This window comes from Ruditapes philippinarum, unplaced genomic scaffold, assembly GCF_026571515.1.
Source record: "Ruditapes philippinarum isolate M1 unplaced genomic scaffold, ASM2657151v2 ctg3764_1_1_1_1, whole genome shotgun sequence".
NCBI lineage: Eukaryota > Metazoa > Mollusca > Bivalvia > Venerida > Veneridae > Ruditapes > Ruditapes philippinarum.
In genome coordinates, this window is record NW_026867211.1 from 2,819 (window position 1) to 22,605 (window position 19,787).

At 33.4% G+C, this 19,787-nt stretch overlaps 1 protein-coding gene across 1 annotated transcript in view; it reads left to right on the plus strand.

The window, feature by feature from the left end:
• Positions 1 to 4,505: 4,505 nt before the first annotated feature.
• Positions 4,506 to 19,787, plus strand: part of LOC132735315 (serine-protein kinase ATM-like) — an 80,847-nt gene continuing 65,565 nt past the window's right edge. The window contains exons 1-11 of the mRNA XM_060722255.1: positions 4,506 to 4,655; positions 6,252 to 6,380; positions 8,740 to 8,884; positions 10,907 to 11,071; positions 12,058 to 12,223; positions 12,962 to 13,124; positions 13,971 to 14,075; positions 15,246 to 15,313; positions 16,046 to 16,106; positions 16,679 to 16,842; positions 18,967 to 19,074. Coding sequence (XP_060578238.1) covers positions 4,584 to 4,655; positions 6,252 to 6,380; positions 8,740 to 8,884; positions 10,907 to 11,071; positions 12,058 to 12,223; positions 12,962 to 13,124; positions 13,971 to 14,075; positions 15,246 to 15,313; positions 16,046 to 16,106; positions 16,679 to 16,842; positions 18,967 to 19,074 — 1,346 coding nt within the window. The 5' untranslated portion in view covers positions 4,506 to 4,583. The remainder of the gene's footprint in view (positions 4,656 to 6,251; positions 6,381 to 8,739; positions 8,885 to 10,906; positions 11,072 to 12,057; positions 12,224 to 12,961; positions 13,125 to 13,970; positions 14,076 to 15,245; positions 15,314 to 16,045; positions 16,107 to 16,678; positions 16,843 to 18,966; positions 19,075 to 19,787) is intronic.

Below are 19,787 nucleotides of genomic sequence, written 5' to 3' on the forward strand. Positions count from 1 at the left end.
AACTGAAATGTAATTTACCCACACATTTTATATAAAATTTTTCAATTTCAATTCAATTTAACATGCATGGTACATAGCAGAGGCTATCTTTAGGGACAGATTTCTAACTTCTACCTGATATTAGACAGATGCTGTTTTAATTAATAAGTCATGATTCAGGTAAGGAAGAGCACAAGGCATTTTAGGGGAAAATATAAAGCATTTTAGGGGAAATTTTACCTTTTTTGGGCGAGGGGAAAGTTCAAACAGCCTAATTCGGCTGTAAATACAAGTGAAAAAAATCACTGCCCTTTGGTTCTTTTACATGCCCAGTGATATATATATATATGCGAGGATTACCTGTCCTACCAGTACACCTCTAGGTAGGTGGGAAATACTGAAAGTGTCCCTCTGAAAAATCCTAAGGATGTTACCAGAATCGAACCCGAGACCTCAGGAGTGACAGTCAAGTGGTCTAACCCAACTGAACTATCGCGCCATCTATGTAAGTAAGTGTTATGGGTAAGGGTTAGTTTTGTAAGTTAAAGTTAGATGGTTAATTAGGATTATAAAACATGTATTTCACAGACAGATATGAACTAAATCGTTTTTGAAAAGTGACAAAAAACTGTACACACAATTATCATTAGACCTAATAGAAAAGAAGCAAAAATAACGTTGGTATCCATATGTTACTATGTCTGTACAAATTTGAGTGACATAATGGTATCAGTGATTTTCCTACTTATATAACAGACTCCGAAAAAAGGCCTCTTCCCAATTGAAATTTTCTTTAAAATCATGCAGTTTTCCCATAAATTTGAACTTAAATCAGCTTTTTCACTTCCAAAATCAGCAATTTTAGCGATAATTTTTAGCTCGACTATTCGCAGAATAATCGAGCTAATGCAGTCACCCATTTGTCGGCGTCGGCGTCGGCGTCCCTGTGGTTAAGTTTTTGTATGTAAGCTGGTATCTCCATAACTACTGAAGGGAATGGATTGAAACTTCACACACTTGTTCTCTGTGATTATCTAAGATGATTGGCACAAGTCCCATAACTCTGATTTGCTTTTTTTCATAATTATGCCCCTTTTTTTCGACTTAGAAATTCTTGGTTAAGTTTTTGTATGTAAGCTGGTATCTCCATAACTACTGAAGGGAATGGATTGAAACTTCACACACTTGTTCTCTGTGATTATCTAAGATGATTGGCACAAGTCCATAACTCTGATTTGCTTTTTTTATAATTATGGCCCCTTTTTCGACTTAGAAATTCTTGGTTAAGTTTTTGTATGTAAGCTGGTATCTCCATAACTACTGAAGGGAATGGATTGAAACTTCACACACTTTGTTCTCTGTTATTATCTAAGATGATTGGCACAAGTCCCATAAACTCTGATTTGCTTTTTTCATGATATTATGCCCCTTTTTCGACTTAGAAATTCTTGGTTAAGTTTTTGTATGTAAGCTGTTATCTCCATAACTACTGAAGGGAATGGATTGAAACTTCACACACTTGTTCTCTGTGATTATCTAAGATGATTGGCACAAGTCCCATAACTCTGATTTGCTTTTTTACATAATTATGCCCCTTTTTCGAATTAGAAATTCTTGGTTAAGTTTTTGCGTGTAAGCTGGTATCTCCATAACTACTGAAGGGAATGGATTGAAACTTCACACACTTGTTCTCTGTGATTATCTAAGATGATTGGCACAAGTCCCATAACTCTGATTTGCTTTTTAACATAATTATGCCCCTTTTTCGACTTAGAAATTCTTGGTTAAGTTTTTGCGTGTAAGCTGGTATCTCCATAACTACTGAAGGGAATGGATTGAAACTTCACACACTTGGTCTCTGTGATTATCTAAGATGATTGGTACAAGTCCCATAACTCTGATTTGCTTTTTTGCATAATTATGCCCCTTTTTCGACTCATGAATTCTTGGTTAAGTTTTTGCATGTAAGCTTGTCTCTCCATAACTACTGAAGGGAATGTATTGAAACTTGAAGAGTTTGTACCTTTTCGGACAATTTTATGTATTCATATAGGTAAGCATTATTATACTCAATGAAACACCCTTGTGACAAATTTTCGAATAGTCGAGCGTTACTGTCCTCCGACAGTTCTTGTTCCTGAAATCAAGAGGCTCAGGCCTCTTCCCAATTAAGTGAAAAAAATCACTGGGGATGAATATCCCTGCTCATTACATAAAGTCTTATACTTGTAGGGAAAAGGTTGCTTATAGGGTTTTTGAGATTAGATCAATGATAAATCACATCAGCTCATAGAGGACAAACTTATCAGAATGAAAAAGTTATCAGGACTACTCAAAAACTACCAGTGCAATTTCAACCAAACTTCACAGGAATGTCTGGACTGCTCCTCATAAACTTCTGGTGCAATTTCATCCATACTTTACGGGAATGATCAGTACCAAGTTTAGTTGTGCATAGAGTCAGCATGTTCCTGTTCAATGATTTCTCTTCAAGTTATGACCCTTTATTTTTATATTTTTAAAGTTTTGTCAGCACAAATTACGAGACACAAATTTTCCAAATCAAACATAGTTTGCACAACATCTCCTATACTGCAATAAATGCATTTTAGTGAAATTTTACAGGATTTATTAGTACCTTGAGTACTTTCACATATTAAATGGATTTTTTGGTTGAATGTTTTTATGCTCCCCGAAAAATTTCGGGGGAGCATATAGTCGGCGCCTTGTCCGTCTGTCCTTCTGTCCGTCCGTCCGTTGTCTTGTCCGGAGCATAACTTGAAAACCCTTGGAGATAATTTGTTGAAACTTCATACAGTGGTAGAGGGCATTGTAGGGGAGTGCAGTGTCAAAGAACCATAACTCTATTTTGCCTGGTTTTTGAATTATCTCCCCTTATAGAAAAATCTTGTCCGGGGCATAACTCTAAAACTATAAGAGATATCAACATGAAACTTTGTGGGTGAATAGATCTCAATGGATAGATGTGCAGTGCATAAGAACAATAACTCTTTTTGTCCTTGTTTTGGAGTTATTGCCCTTTGTTAATTTTAACACTTTGAACTTTGTCCGGAACATAACTCTAAAACTATAAGAGATATCAAGATGAAACATTGTAGGTAGATAGATCTCATTGAGTAGAGGTGCAGTGCAAAAGAACCATAACTCTGTTAAGCCTCATTTTTGAATTATCTCCCCTTTTAGAAAAATCTTGTCCAGGACATAGCTGTAAAACTATAAGAGATATCAACATGAAACTTTGTAGGTAGATATATCTCAATGGGTAGATGTGCAGTGCACAAGAATCATAACTCTGCCTTGCCTAATTCTGGAGTTATTGCCCTTTGTTTAGTTTTACTTTTTGAAGTTGTCAGGAACATAACTCGGAAATCATAAGAAATATCATCAAGAAACTTTGTAGGTTAATAGATCACATTGATTAGAAGTGCAGTGCAAAGAATGGTAACTCTGCCTTGCCTAATTTTTGAATTATTGCACTTTGAACTTTTTCCAGGGACATAACTCTGAAACTACAAGAGGTGTACTTTCCTGTGTCCAAAACCTATTTGGGGAGCATCACCCGGCTCAAACCGGGCTCTTGTTTGGCTGAGTTATGGAGCTTGAATCAAAAACAAGCATTTTGGCATGTTAATGATTTTTGTGTCTCATGCTACAAAGTAGTTGCAACACATTATAAGGCATCAAACTGTCCAATCATCCCTCTATACAACTGCTAAATAGAGAATACCATGCTAGTGTCTGATATTATAAAATTTATCAGGCAAGGCTAAGAAAAAAAAAGAAGGGCGAGGCTGTGCCGAGCTCTTCATTTTTTTTCGTGCCGAGCCTGATAATTTTTATAATATTAGACACTTGTTTGGTATTCTATTTATCATGTTTTCAATTTCAATTGTTGATTGATTTGTTTTTATTTTAATTGAAGCAAAACCCTATCCAGAACCTCTCGTGTTCAGACGGCGCGCAATAATATGTGAAATGTCAAATCAAAAAGAAATAGTCCCGAATGTTTTAGTTAATTGTAAGTGACGCGTTCATATTCAAAATTTCTATTCGATTCAAAGTTTATCAGTTAAATATTTCCAACTCAGTAGCAGGAAAATATATTCCATTCTTTTATTTCATTTCGCAAATTTCGCATATTTTTGATAAGGTGTCTGATAAAGCTTGGGGTGACTGATAAAGCTAGGTTTATCAGGCATGCACTTTATCATCAGAAATCAATGTAATGACATGATAAATTAAGCTATCATCAGGTGAAACATGTCATCACTGATATTGCTCTAAGCCTCTTGTTTAAGCAAGAAGAGCGCTTATGCGCCTCAAACTTATTAAATCCCTCACATTGTGGGCTTCAGGTTTAAAGGCATCCTCATGCTTCAGCAGATGTTTTGCATGAGAAAAAGGTTCATTAGCGTTATATTGAATGCAAAGTCTTTCTTTGATATTATTATTATTAATACCTTGAAATACATTCAAATTGATGGTCGCCAATATGGTTTATTCGGTTAGGGAGGGTAGGTAAACCAAACACACACAAATTTAAATTGACTCAACTATGTCTACTAATTTCAGGCTATAAAACGATGGACAGGCAGATTTCAGATGTTTATAACATATGTCGTGATTTGAATTCTGAACGAGGTCCAGAACGTAGGGTGAGTAGTCAGAGTACATTATACCATAAATTTGTGTTTTAAGAATAAGTAAAAGCACTTGGTTATATTTCCAAGTTGCCTTTTTATTGCCTCCACCACTTTAGGGTTATATTTGTTTCAAGTTTGCCCTTGTATATGTGTCTGTTCATCCTGCTGTACATTACAGCTGTCAACTATTAAAACAATCATTACTGATATTATTCAGTAGATAGATTAACAATACAAAATCAATACAGAAAAAATCAATAAATTTGACTGATTTGATAAAATGTCTAGAAAGGACGAAAAAAAGTCACTCAAAACATAAATAGAAGCAGATACCCTGTCAAATGGACCGATCTTAAACTATACTGTAATTACTTATTGGACAAGTTCAATTGTCTTTATACATGGGTGCAAGTTTTTAGGCATATGCCTGAAGCTCAGGTTTTTTTTGTGACAAATTTGATCATGTTTTACTATTAGATTATGTAGGAAAATGATTTTGAATTACAGTTTTTAAGGTTTTTCCAAATTTTCGACTTATACCCATGTTTATAAAATTCGTATTGGATGAAAAAATATGGTCAGCAATGCACATGATGGGGGCATTTTTAAACAGTACATATTTTTATGCACAGACCATGTATTTTAATGAGATAGAGATAAAAGGAATGCCTAAAGAATGCCCAAAACGGCATTTGAAAATGTTGCAGCTTTAGCTTTATTGTGCCTGTTCATGGATGATACTATAAATTGCAAACTACTGTCCACACTTTCTAACCCACCTGGCTTAAGTAGTATTCAACATTTAAATGAGAAAATGAAATAATAAGATAAATAATACTTCATATATCATTAATATTTATCATTTAATATCAAAATTATTGAATCATTGACAGCTCTCCTGTACATAGACAAGTTTTTTACATGAAACTCATAATATATAACTCCTGAGATCTGTCACGGTTCAGAACTGTTCACTATTTAGGGGAGAAGATGTGTAAGCGGCCGGATAGCTCAGTCGGTAGAGCCGCGGTACGGTATTCCGAGGGTCCCGGGTTCGAGTCCCGGTCAGGCTGCACATTTTTCTCACCCTGTGACATTTGGCGCCCAACGTGGGGCCGTGACTGATATAGCTCAGAGTTTAATTTACATTGCTCTGTAACTCTGTGAAATTCGAGGACGAATTTCAATATAGCAGGGGAGTATGTCACGGTTCAGAACTGTTCACTATTTAGGGGAGAAGATGTGTAAGCGGCCGGATAGCTCAGTCGGTAGAGCCGCGGTACGGTATTCCGAGGGTCCCGGGTTCGAGTCCCGGTCAGGCTGCACATTTTTCTCACCCTGTGACAGATCTATTGAAAACATAAGAATTGTTTGCTAAAGCATGTAAACTTACCTATCTAGGTATTGTGTCTTATTACATTTAAATGTTGAATTCTGCTTAATATAAGCCAGTGCTAGGGGGCGTGGACAGAAGTTTGTACTTTACGGTACCATCCATGAACAGGCTCAACAAACCCCAAGCCTGAAACATTTTCATTTTTTTCCATGTTGGGCTTAATCTTTAGGGATTCTTGTTTTCTCTATTTTAAAGAACATTCTTATTTATAGAAAGCTGCTGTGAAGCTGAAAAATGTACTATCCCATTCAGCGACTAAAAAGGCACTGGACAAAAGCCATGAGAAGAAGCTGTCGTCTAAGAGTTCAAGCAAGATTTTCTCATGGGAAAGTGTGTTTAGGGTAAGTTCTAGGAAACTAGGCAAGAATTGTATGAAAATTGTTGTGTCTTGATAAAAAGAGCAAAAACACACTTTCACTCAGGTACAGATAAAATAGGATGGTGACCCCCACCCCCACCCAATTTTTCTCATCAGTTTGTTTCAATTACGATTCTTTTTAATGATGCAAAGTATAAGAAAATTCTTTGCTCCAGTTTAAATTTTCCTTATTTACCTGTTTAAAAAAGCAGTTCTCCCAGAAAGGCACTCATTTTAAGCATCTTTTCTCAGAATAGAAGGACTGGAACATTGAATTTTTTATGATACGCCCGTTTGAAAAACGGGACGTATTATGGGAAAGCCCCTGGCGGGCGGGCGGTCGGTCGGGCGGGCGGGTGGCGTCCAATTTTGTCCGGAGCATATCTCCTACATGTATGGAGGGATTTTAATGAAACTTCATAGAAATGTTCACCACTATGAGGAGCAGTGTCGCGCACATGAACCAGGTCTCTAGGTCAAAGGTCAAGGTCACACTTAGAGCTCATTGAAAAATGCTTGTCCGGAGCAAAACTTCCACATGTATAGAGGGATTTCAATATTACTTGGCACAAATGTTCACCATTGTGAGGCGGAGTGTCGCGCGCAAGATTCAGGTCCTTGCGGCCAAGGTCAAGGTCACACATAGAGGTCAAAGTTCAGATAAAAATATGAAGATGTGTATATGGACCATTTAGTCATCATTTATTGAGGGATTGTAACACAAATGGTCATTTTCAAGAATATGGCTGTGATACATATAATTTAGGTCAATATATACAAGGTCAAGGTCACTAAAGATGATGAAATATCCAGATTTTGTCCAGAGCATATCTCCTACACGCATGGAGGGATTTTAATGAAATTTCATAGAAATGTTCACCATTATGAGAAGCCATGTCACGCACATGAACTAGGTCTCTAGGTCAAAGGTCAAGGTCACACTTAGAGCTCATTGAAAAACGCTTGTCCGGAGCAAAACTTCCACATGCATAGAGGGATTTCAATATAACTTGGCACAAATGTTCACCATTGTGAGGCGGAGTGTCGCGCATAAAATTCAGGTCCCTGCAGCCAAGGTCAAGGTCACACATAGAGGTCAAAGTTTAGATAAAAATATGAAGATGTGTATAGGGACGATTTAATCATCATTTATTGAGGGATTGTAACACAAATGGTCATTATCATGACTACGGCTGTGACACATGTACTTTAGGTCAATATATGCAAGGTCAAGGTCACTAAAGATGGTGAAATATCCAGATTTTGTCTGGAGCATATCTCCTACATGTATGGAAGAATTTTTATAATACTTTATGGAAATGTTCACCACCATGATATGTATTGCTCCATGCATGATCCAGGTCTCCAGGTCAAAGGTCAAGGTCACACTTAGAGCTCATTGAAAAACGCTTGTCCGGAGCAAAACTTCTACATTCTTAGGGGGATTTCAATATAACTTGGCACAAATGTTCACCATTGTGAGGCTGAGTGTCGCACGCAAAATTCAGATCCCTGCGACCAAAGTCAAGGTTACACATAGAGGTCAAAGTTCAGATAAAAATTTGAAGATGTGTATAGGGACCATTTAGTCATCATTTATTGATGGATTGTAGCACAAATGGTAACTATCATGACTACAGGTGTGACACATTTAGGTTAATATTTGCAAGGTCAAGGTCACTGGAGATGATTAAATATCCAGATGTTGTCCGGAGCATATTTTCTACATGCTTGGAGGAATTTTAATGTTACTTTATAGAATTGTTCACCACCATGAGACGTAGTGCCCTGCACATGAACCAAGTCTCTAGGTCAAAGGTGAAGGTCACAGAGCTCATAGAAAAACACTTGTCTGGAGCAAAACTTCTACATGCATAGAGGGATTTCAATATAATTTGGCACAAATGTTCATCATTGTGAGGCTGAGTGCCGTGCATAAAATTCAGGTCCCTGCGACCAAGGTCAAGGTCACACATCCTGTGCATATCTTCCCTACTGATTTGTTTTAAGGTTCATTTAACAACACAGTGCCAAGAATAAAAACTTGCTTGCTAGATAACACTTATCCATAATGCCCCCATCTCCATCTAAAGCTTTCGTAAACGGGCGTATTTTGTGACTATGGCACCCTTGTTATTATTATTTTTATCTTAATTTTTTTTACGTATGAGTGGATGAGTCAGTACAAGCACCATTACTCGCTATTCTTTTCTTAAATCTCAAACTGCCATCATAGTCTGCAATTTTTTAATCAAAACATTTTATTTTTTTGAACAATGAAGTGTTTAAAATGTTTTTGCACACAAGAAGTTCTGTTTTGTTATCATCTTGAATAATTCCAGTCTGTGAGTATTTATGTTACCATGGAAACAGAAGAGCTTCAGAATGCCAACCAGGAAGTCTCGCGTACAACACTCAGCAACAGAGAGTCCAGAAAACAAGAAATAAGTGCACTTGTGAAACATGTGATTAGGCTTGCTGACAAAGGTTAGAAATTTTATATATTTACTGCCAGCAATACATGTAATCCAGTTACATAGCAAGCATATGTTATGAAAATAGATTTTTTAGAGCTTTAAACATGTTGTTTTGTTCACAGACACTTGGGGTGTGGAGCTTAAAATGACTTTAAAATCCAATTAAAATATATATTTGTCAATCCAAGCACATGTAATGATCATATATATCAAAAAAACTTAATATAAGCTGTTTTGAAAAAATTTCATATTTCAATGTCTATAATAATACACAAGATAAAAATGTTCGCCGGAAAAAATCCACACACCTACCGTCAACATCACCATGTAATTTATTCCGTTTCCAATATTTTCACATAATCCTTTGGTCCATCGACACAGAAGATATAATTCTTCACGATGATGGTCAATTTTAAATTTCAACGGTAATATAAACAACGCAACAGCCGAAATAAACATCAAGATTATCGCCGTTTTACTCCATTTACAAAATCTTTCGATAAAGTCAAACGTGGCCCCAGCTTTATCCAAATTTATCATAGCAACTAGTAAAGACCATAATCAGCCGACGCATCCTTGCCATCTCATCATGGTCTGCACTGATCATTATTCATTCAGTTCAACTTTCGAAAAATTTTCCTAAAAATGATGAGTATAGTTTTGTAGGGTTGGACAATGAAAGATAGACAAGTCCATTTAAGATGTTCAGCAGGTTGAATTACTATTTCTTATGAATTCAGGGCTGTCATTGATGGAAATTTTGTATCAATATATCGAGGGATATCGATGATGTATAGACTTTGACAGTAAATACAATGAAAAACATTTAAATATGTGTTATAATTGGGATCATGTTATTACAAATACTACAAACTAACAGAAAGTTTGTTTTTTTCTGTTTTTTTTTGTCACTGACATTTGAAAACGGAGTTTAAAATTCAAGGTAGCCAAGCAAACTGGAAAAAGAGGTATATTCACTTACAGAAATAATTTTATTTTTATTTTTAGCTTGTATCGATATTTGAAAGTGTGTATCAATATTGTATCGGATAATGAATATCGATGATATATTGATATTGCGATATTCAATGACAGCCCTACTTATGATAAGTCACAAATGATACGACAGAAGAATATTATGGTCCACTCTGCATGCTCATCTGTAGTGATGGAAATCGGATGAAATTTGTCCCAATCGATAATCGGTTCAGTCGGATGGGACATAATCGATAACTTTCGAATAAAGTCGCGTTAAAAAATAATAGGGAAGTTACATTTCTTACCAAGGCACTTGATTATATTTAATAACATGAACTTCATTTAGCACTTTTCAACACAGTTTTAACCTTATATAGTCATAATTTTACGAAATAGATTTTATTTTTCAATGGATATCAAATAATACCATTTTCATCACATTATATTTCTTTTGTTTTACATCACTTATTGATCCTGTTCAACTCCAAATTGTCTCTGAGTGATTTTTTGCGATCCGTGAGGTGTTCCTAAAGGAAAATTACCGTGAGAATTAAATTCCCTTTGATAATTAAAACATTTTGACGACGTCGCGGAACAAACTTTTGTGAATCGATTATTGTCGTTTTACATAACAGTAAGTGATAATCGGCGACTTGCGACAATCGGAACATCACTACTCATCTGTTCATGAATCTGTCTATTTATTCACTTCATTAAACACAGATCTATATTTCTTATGAGTGAGACTAAAAAAGGATTGGAGCACCATACTATATACCATATTCTGGTATATACCGGACAAGTCGCTTGAATGATTAAATGCTAAAATCTTGTCTTTTCACCCAACAGATTAAACTTTAAAGGTCTACTTCATCTTTTCACACCGATTTATATATGATAATGATAATGAATGAAAAATGTAAGAATCGTCGAATAAAATGATATTTGTATATTTTGTGATCATGATTTCTGCAAGTGTATGGAGGTACTGCTTCAGTCCTGTAATGAGTTAAATCCATTTCTTATAATAAACTTGTGTTATGTTGTGTTGTAGGAAGCCCAAAGTTAAAGGGTAGTCTGTTATTTGATCATATACGAAAGATTTTACATGAGGAATATACACTTGACTCATACGGGCAAGATTACTGTAGTATACTACTGAAGAATGTCTTGTCAGTCAGGAAATATATGGTGGAATTAAACACGAAAGAATGGCATGGTAAATAAGCTTGTTATCTATATTATTTTTATTTGATGATTGCTTTTGTACAAATTGTGTAATATATAAGTTTAGTGTGGTTGTGCATATTTGATATATCTCAAAGTGAAATGATATTTTTTGTACATTAAAATCATCTTTGGCAAAAGTTAAAATAAATTAAATACTACAACTTGTTAATTGCTGACATGATATATTGGAGAATATAGCCTCACTGATACAACTATAAATGGCCCTACCAGAGGGTTATTTTACCGGAAGGTTAGTTACCAGAGGATAATATACATATAGATTTCAGAATACTATAGCCTGACTGAGACAACTTTTAATGGTGGCCCTACCCGAGGGTTAAATACATAGACTATAAATGTGTTCTTCCTATATATTTTGTAAGCAATTTAAAACAACAAATTTAAGATCAGATATGATGTTAGTAAGATCATGAAAGTTACTTCTACTTTTGAACTCAAAACATCTTTTATTCTACAATAATGCACTCAAAATTGACATCTATTTCTTAAACAAACATTGCTTTATACCAGAATAAAAAAAGAATATAATGGTTCAGAAATAACAGGCTTAATTTTAAGGCAGCAGTGTAAAGATTAGTTAAGAATAGATTCTTTGTTTATATTGTTCAGTATTTAGAAATTAATGATAGTTTACTATTGTATATAAATGTTTAAAATGAAGCAGAGTTTGTTTGTTGGTTTTGGTTTTAATGCCAATTTTGTCATATCTCTACAGCCACATAATCTCTGCAAGTGTCCGACTGCTTTTATGAAATGATTTGAATTAGCCGAGGGAGATCAATTGTCAGGAAAATAAATCACAATGGGACAAGTTAAGTTTCTGCTCAATAGTATAGCAAAGTTGGAAGGTCACCATGGCATTATATAACTGTAACTGTGAATATGTAAGTGAACACAAAAAGGAAATAAATTCCATGAGTTTGACTAAAATATATTTTCTCCTCTCAATTTCAGAGCTTCTGTTTATGTTTTTCAAGCTTTTTAATGAAGCAGATGTGAAGATAGACAAGCTTGTATTGTCACAGATTATTCATTCTCTAATCAATGGAGTAACTTCACAATGTGATGTCAGACCAAAGAAAATTCTAGCTTTCTTCACAGAATTCTTTTCCAGAGCTAAGTAAGTATTATGATATAGGATAATCATATATCAATCTTTTCATATTTGATTTGTTTTAATTGAAAAGAAGCTATATCTGATAATTGTTATTATTTTTATAAGATTTATGATCGTGATACTGAAGGGCTGCAGTATATACATATTTCAAACATTTTGAGTAGAAACCATAATTTTGCTGGGTCATTTGTTAGCTGAATGCTATTATTTGTTTCTTAAAAATGTTTTATAGGAAAACATTTTTTCATAATGATTATAAAATAGAATATTTCGAGTTACTCATTTCTGAAAAAGAGCCTTTCTTTAAGAAAAATCTCCATAACTCGTAAACCATACGGTAAACTTTGTTTAAATTTTGCATTCTTGTGTCTTTTAAAGTATATAACTGACCTATGTTGTCAATTTTATAGTTCCTTATAGTGCCCATTAGGGGGCTCATACCTTAAAACAGATTTAGATTATTACCCTTTCGATTTATGAATATTCGATTCTAATACCTACAGTATTCTTTAAATGATCTCTATAGGAGTTTTTAAAACCAAACTTTGATCATGATGAATTAAATTAAATTCTTTGAAGTCATTTTGATGTTATAAAAATTGCTTGTAATTGTTGTAATATTGTACCAGCTAGCTATCAATGACATAATAGTAGGTGAAAGCTGTAAGCAACAATAACTTTTTGACTTAGCTATGTACTTAAAAGTAGGACATTTGTTCAAGTATTTTAATTATTTAACAGATATCAGAAATCTTCATTGTTGTTACAACATATGCTGTCAGCTTTAAATGTGTTCATAGAGAGCATAGGGCCAACATCACGAGTTCAAGTGTGTAAGCTGGGAGAAGAGATTGTACCAAAATTGCCATACCTATGGCATAATGTCGCATCAGAGGAGTTAAAGGTATAATTGTTCTCATAGAAAGTTTCTAGGCCAAAATTTGGGGCCTCCATATGTAAATGGTTGTGATAGTTTACCATGAATCATCTTTTCATCCAATGTTGGTTTGAATCCGGCTGTAGAAATAAAATCTTACATTTGGAGAAGCTATTCAATAACTTACTCTAGGATAGTGATTCTACCCAAATGCCAGCTTTGTTATGATAAAGTATATATAAACTATATAAAATAATGGGGGTGTTGGATTAATTAATTGATATTTTTGGTCTAACTAATTATTTTATGTATGAAATACAATAGAGACTTATATTTTACAAATCTTCTGAATTCACAATGCTATGATATCATTTTTCAATTTTATAAAAAAAATTCATGAGATATAGCTTTAAGGACGTGTGGCATTGTTTTTATTTTGATTCAGAAATTGTTTGTGTGAGTGTTTAACGTTTTTGTGTTGAAGATATTCTTATGACTCGAATCCTTAAAAGCATGAATTTTAGTCATGCACACGAAATGATATTACATTTAAAATAAAGATGTTTTGTTTTGAAGGTTGTCATTTTACCTATATAGTGTAAGGATCTAGTTCAAGAATGGCAGTAGCGTATACTAAGTACTTACTTCCTGCAGTAAACTTACATTCTATACTGTTTATGAGAATATTAAGAGATATTGTTGATCTGTAATGGCAACAAGATATACTTGCATAGTCGCAGACTTGGTCTTTTTATGCATAGTAATGTTCATATTTTTTGTGACACAATAGTTGTAGTCCAAACCCAAGACTTTTATTATAAGATATGTAACAGGATTATTTCCACTTATTGTGAATATGTGTTAAATTTGCAGGATGAGTTGTTGAAGTTTTTGCAGACACAGATGTGGTGTCATCACCCTAACGGCCTGAAGAATGGCTCGCCTGGAGCTTACGCTGTTGACTGGGACAAATGGATGGTCAGTGAATATCAGTATAATACACCATTTAAAGTATTATTATAACTACAAAAGAAAAAAAAAAAGAAAAAATGCTTTATGTACTACTGTACAAGCTTAAAGTGACATTATGCTCTTTTCTTTTCATAGTTAAGTTAAGCTGGATTGAATATATATTTCAAACAATTGACTTTTATAATGGTGAGTGACTAACTGTTGAAATTGTAAAATGTTTAAGATATAAATCTGCCAAAACTATAATAAGACTGTCCCACTCTTTTTATAAATAAAACATTACAGGTAAATTCTGATGGATATTTACATAAATTTCCTACGGCCATTAGAGTAATTTATCATTCATGTGAAGTAAATTATAAAATTGAAAGGAATTATGGTAAAATGTAAACTTATTTTGACTTTCACCTGTTCATTACCTATATACCCATGGATTGGCATAATGTCACTTTTATAACTTTACTGTACTTCAAATTCCTTTGTGCGGAAAACTTGATATATAGTCAAAGTTATAAACATTCTGAAATCTACTTCTATATGATAAATCAGGGAATGTTTCAAGTTGAAAAGCCAGTAAGCTCATAAGTCATATTTTTTAGCTATCCAGCTAGCTTACGAAACATTGGTGGTTCTACTCAGCTGCCGTTGTTGCCTGAAATAACATACAGAGGAGCACCTTACAACTTCCTCATCTAAAAAAAGCTGGAAAGTTCCCATGTGACCTATACTTTGTTGGTGCAACATAAAAGACATAAAACTCAACCAAAAAGATACGTAGAGTAGTTTTCAAACAGTCACAAGCATATCTTGAACTTGTATTTTGCACTTGAGTAGATTTTACTTGAATAGGATCTGAGGAGGTGTGGTAGCGCAGTTTGATCTGTTCTTAGCTATTAAAATCCATTAGAGCCAAATACAAATAATACAATACATTTCAAACTATACATTCAACAATAATATACATTGATATACATAAATGGCACAATGCCAGCAATATCATTAGATTTCACACTCAAGTTATAAAGATTTTATTACCTTTGGTTGTATTTGTGCATTTGATACTTGAATTAAATGTAGACAAATATTTACAGGTATATGATAAATTTTTGTATTTTTGCTGGCTGATATAAGTTTTCTCCTGTAGCATATAATTTTGAGATTGTTGAATAATTTCAGAGTAATCTCAAGAAGTTGTATGAATTGATGTATTCAGAGATTCAGCAAATGGGACCTTCAAGAAATAGGTAATTATGTTACGCATCCAAAGGACAAACAGTGATTTAATTAAGCAATAATATCACTGCTTGGGATATATTAATTCAATTCTCACAACCCATCAACAAAAACAATGCAGTTGTATGGTATGTTCCTGATATCAAGATTAATAATATCTGTCATATGTTGCGGTTCAGATATTCCGATCCGAACAGCAAACATATGTCAGATATTTTTTTTTCATACTCTACCATATTCCATTATATTTTAAACATTAGCTTAATAAAACAATTTTCCATGGAAATTTATGTCATTACACCCGTAACTATTTTCTTACAACAATGTATGAAATCCAACTTCATAGTCATCCTAAGCATGATGAACTTTTCCGGCATGGGTAAAACTAACAGAAACGCCAGTCTGATATGCACGAAAATTTGTGCTTGATTCGTTTCTGTACTTATTTTCAGAGTGTCACATTTTTAATGGCCAGTCCCATGTTTAAAAAAAAGGTTGTCAACGGTGATTTGATTGCATATTTACATACACTTTCAGTCCTTCTATGTTCAACAGGGAAAAATGCAGGTTGTGTTAAAATAACTATTAGAACATTTTACAATTTTAGGGAACAACTGACATCAAAATTCATTAGTTTCCTTTATTTCCCAATATGAAGAATAGTGTGAACTTTTGAACATTTGAAATCCATCAATATTTGATATAATTTGCCATGAAATTTGAATGTTTTACTTATATTTTAGGGGGAAAATACAGGAGTTGAAGTTAGCATTTGTAGATTTAGCAGTAGATGTTTGTCAACAGGTATTGATTGATTAAATTTTTGAAGCAGTTTATTGCCTCAGTTTGTCTTGCCACAAATTACCAAACGGCATTTTAAATATTTTTAACCAAATGTAGTGAGGGGTTCACACAGAAACGATCATAAATTTATCAGATAATTAATAATTCATGTGTATCTGAGTGTGATATATCAAATATGAGTTAAAAAATATGATAATGTGATTAAATAATATGTCTCTAATTTTGAATTACCTTATATGGTAATTCATTTATGGTATGAAATAATTCATAGAGGGATATTCAGAATCTGTACCCATTGAACAGTGAAAAAAAATGAATTTCAGACTCAAGAAATTGCTTTATATGGGATCCATTTCTTCATTTATACATGTGTTATAATCTGAAATAAAATCTCCATACTGCTCTGGCATTATTAATTCTTTTGTGACCACTGTTGGATGAATCTTTTATATGTAAACATAAAAATTTCTTTTAACAGAAAAATGGCACATTAAATTACAAAGGTTTTTTTCCCTGATAATTGTTATTAAATATAATGCAAATTTATCATGACGTTGTGCTGATGTTTTCAGATTTTTTCTGAAAGTTCACACATGATTGAAGTCACCCAGATCTCCTGTACTGGCAGTGACGGGCAAACAGGACCGAGTGCTAAGAAACGAAGATTGGAATCTGGCTGGGATTCCATTAGGAACTTTATCATTTCTGCAGGACAGACCCCTAAAATGGTTCCTTGGTAAATAGAGTTTCCAAATCATGTGTGTAAAAGACTTTAATCCCTTTGAATTTAGAACATTTGGTCTGTTGATTTATGATTAAGTATAAGATTTAACAGCCTACAGTATAGAAGCTGGTCTTATATTATAGGATTTTAATATTATGATGATAAATGGCCATTAAGCAGTAAACAGTAAAGAATCAGATCACATGTATAATATATGCAGGCATGCATGTATATATAAAGTTTGCATCACCTCCCACTTTTAAAGAAGTTAATTATATTTGTTCTGTCTCTGTCTGTGTGATCATTTCTTAATGATCTATAATTATATATGGTGATGAGGTGAATATCACACCATTTCCTGTCATGATTATTGTGTTTTGACAACACTCTCACTGTATTTAATATATGCTGTATATTGTGTAATGATAAGGAACTGTTATGTTCAAGTCATATTTAATAATAGAATCTGTTCTGTTGTATTATGACAAAATTCAAAATTTACCTTGAATGTTTACTAGTATTTAACGAAACTATGTTTTAAATAAGTTGGATAGTACCCTGAATTCAGTAAAGCCTTTGGTTTCTAATAATAAATGGTTAAATTTGGCATCACTGTTCATAAGGTTGATTCGTTTACATGAATACTACATTCAAGTGACTGTGTCTCAACCAATCATAACACATGGAAATTGTTAGTCAAATGATAAAATTATGTGACTGTGTTTCAACCAATCATAACATAGGGAAATTAATAGTCAAATAATAAAATCATGTTACTGTGTCTTGACCAATCATAACACAGGGAAATTGTTAGTAAAATAATAAAATCATGTGACTGTGTCTCGACCAATTATAACACAGGGAAATTGTTAGTCAAATAATAAAATCGTGACTGTGTCTTGACTAATCATAATACACAGGGAAATTGTTAGTCAAATAATAAAATCATGTGACAGTGTCTCGACCAATCATAACACAGGGAAATTGTTAGTCAAATAATAAAATCATGTGACTGTGTCTCAACCAATCATAACACAGGGAAATTGTTAGTCAGATAATAAAATCATGTTACTGTGTCTTGACCAATCATAACACAAGGAAATTGTTAGTAAAATAATAAAATCATGTGACTGTGTCTTGACTTATCATAATACACAGGGAAATTGTTAGTCAAATAATATAATCATGTGACTGTGTCTTGACCAATCATAACACAGGGAAATTGTTAGTAAAATAATAAAATCATGTGACTGTGTCTTGACTTATCATAATACACAGGGAAATTGTTAGTCAAATAATATAATCATGTGACTGTGTCTTGACTAATCATAATACACAGGGAAATTGTTAGTCAAATAATAAAATCATGTGACTGTGTCTTGACTTATCATAATACACAGGGAAATTGTTAGTCAAATAATAAAATCATGTGACTGTGTCTCGACCAATTATAACACAAGGAAATCGTTAGTCAAATAATATAATCATGTGACTGTATCTAGACCAATCATAACACAGGGAAATTCTTAGTCAAATAATAAAATCATGTGACTGTGTCTTGACTAATCATAATACACAGGGAAATTGTTAGTCAAATAATAAAATCATGTGACTGTGTCGCGACCAATCATAACACAGGGAAATTGTTTGTCAAATAATAAAAATTTCAATTTTAATATAGCTGGTGAATTAAAATTAAGACATTAACTCGCAATATGACTGATCTTTCCAGCACAGCATTTTGGTTGTTCTTCATTGAAAGCAGCTGTGAATGATTAACACAAATGTAGCATGGCAACAGCAGCAGTTGATAGTTGTAGATGCCCTCTAGGTGAATGGGTGTGAGCTTAGTAAGGCTGTGTTGCAAAAATGCCAATGTTGTTATTTCATACCATTAATTAAAAAAATGTTGCATTGATGTTTTTGTAATTAAAATTCATTATTAAAAATTTCTGATATTATAAGAAATGTTTATTTATGCATTAATTTATAAAAAAATGTTTAGAAATAATACAGTCACAAGAGTGTTATTTTGAGAATATTACTGGTAAGTATGATCATGTTTAATTGTAAGTTAATTTATCTTTATAATTATTGTTAGGAGATATAAATATGACAGGTTTTATGTTATTTTAGGTTACAGCTTGTTACAGGCCTTGTATCAAAGTATACTGATAGTATTCCAAGAGATGAGGTTATACCATATTTGTTATGCCTGTCACATGCACTCTCAGACTGTAAAAGGTTTGTATTACCAAAAGTGATCGGTGTTTTCTACCAGTACAGAGCTAAACTGTCCTGTACAGCCATGCAACCTAACCAGGCTCTCTACTTTTGGTAGCGTATTTTTTTGCTTCTGTTTCGAAGATAAATTCAAGCTATTATGGTCGTTGTGCAAAGACTTTAATATAGCCCATTATTCAAAATATTTACTGAAACATATAAACATAAAACTTGGAATATTTGCTTATCATGACAAGGTGCAGTTGTAAGACAAGGGGAATAATTCTGAAAGCAATATATTTGGAGTTATTAAAACAAAGCAATCTGGCTTATTAAAATGTAACACAGGTGATAAAGGGCATTACATTGTTATTAGATGTTCTTTTTTATCGACAAAAATTATTAACGCCCCTGATTGTCTTAGTAAAGATATGTGAATACAAGTCCTATGTGTGGCACACGTTTATCACATGATAATTTGGTTTAATTTGGGGAGTAAAACCATTTTTGTTTAACCACAACCTCAAATGGTTTATTTGATGAAGATTTAAAAACAGGCAAGATATACAATCAAAGATCCATTAAACTTGATAAAATTGTTACTGTGGTGTTTACTGTTTCAACATTTTAGTAAAATGTACTGTAAAATTTATCTCATTCCTTCATGTGTTGGTGTGATACTGAAGTTCTTGCTTTGGTATTAGACAGTGTTAATTGCATGAAAATAAGCACTG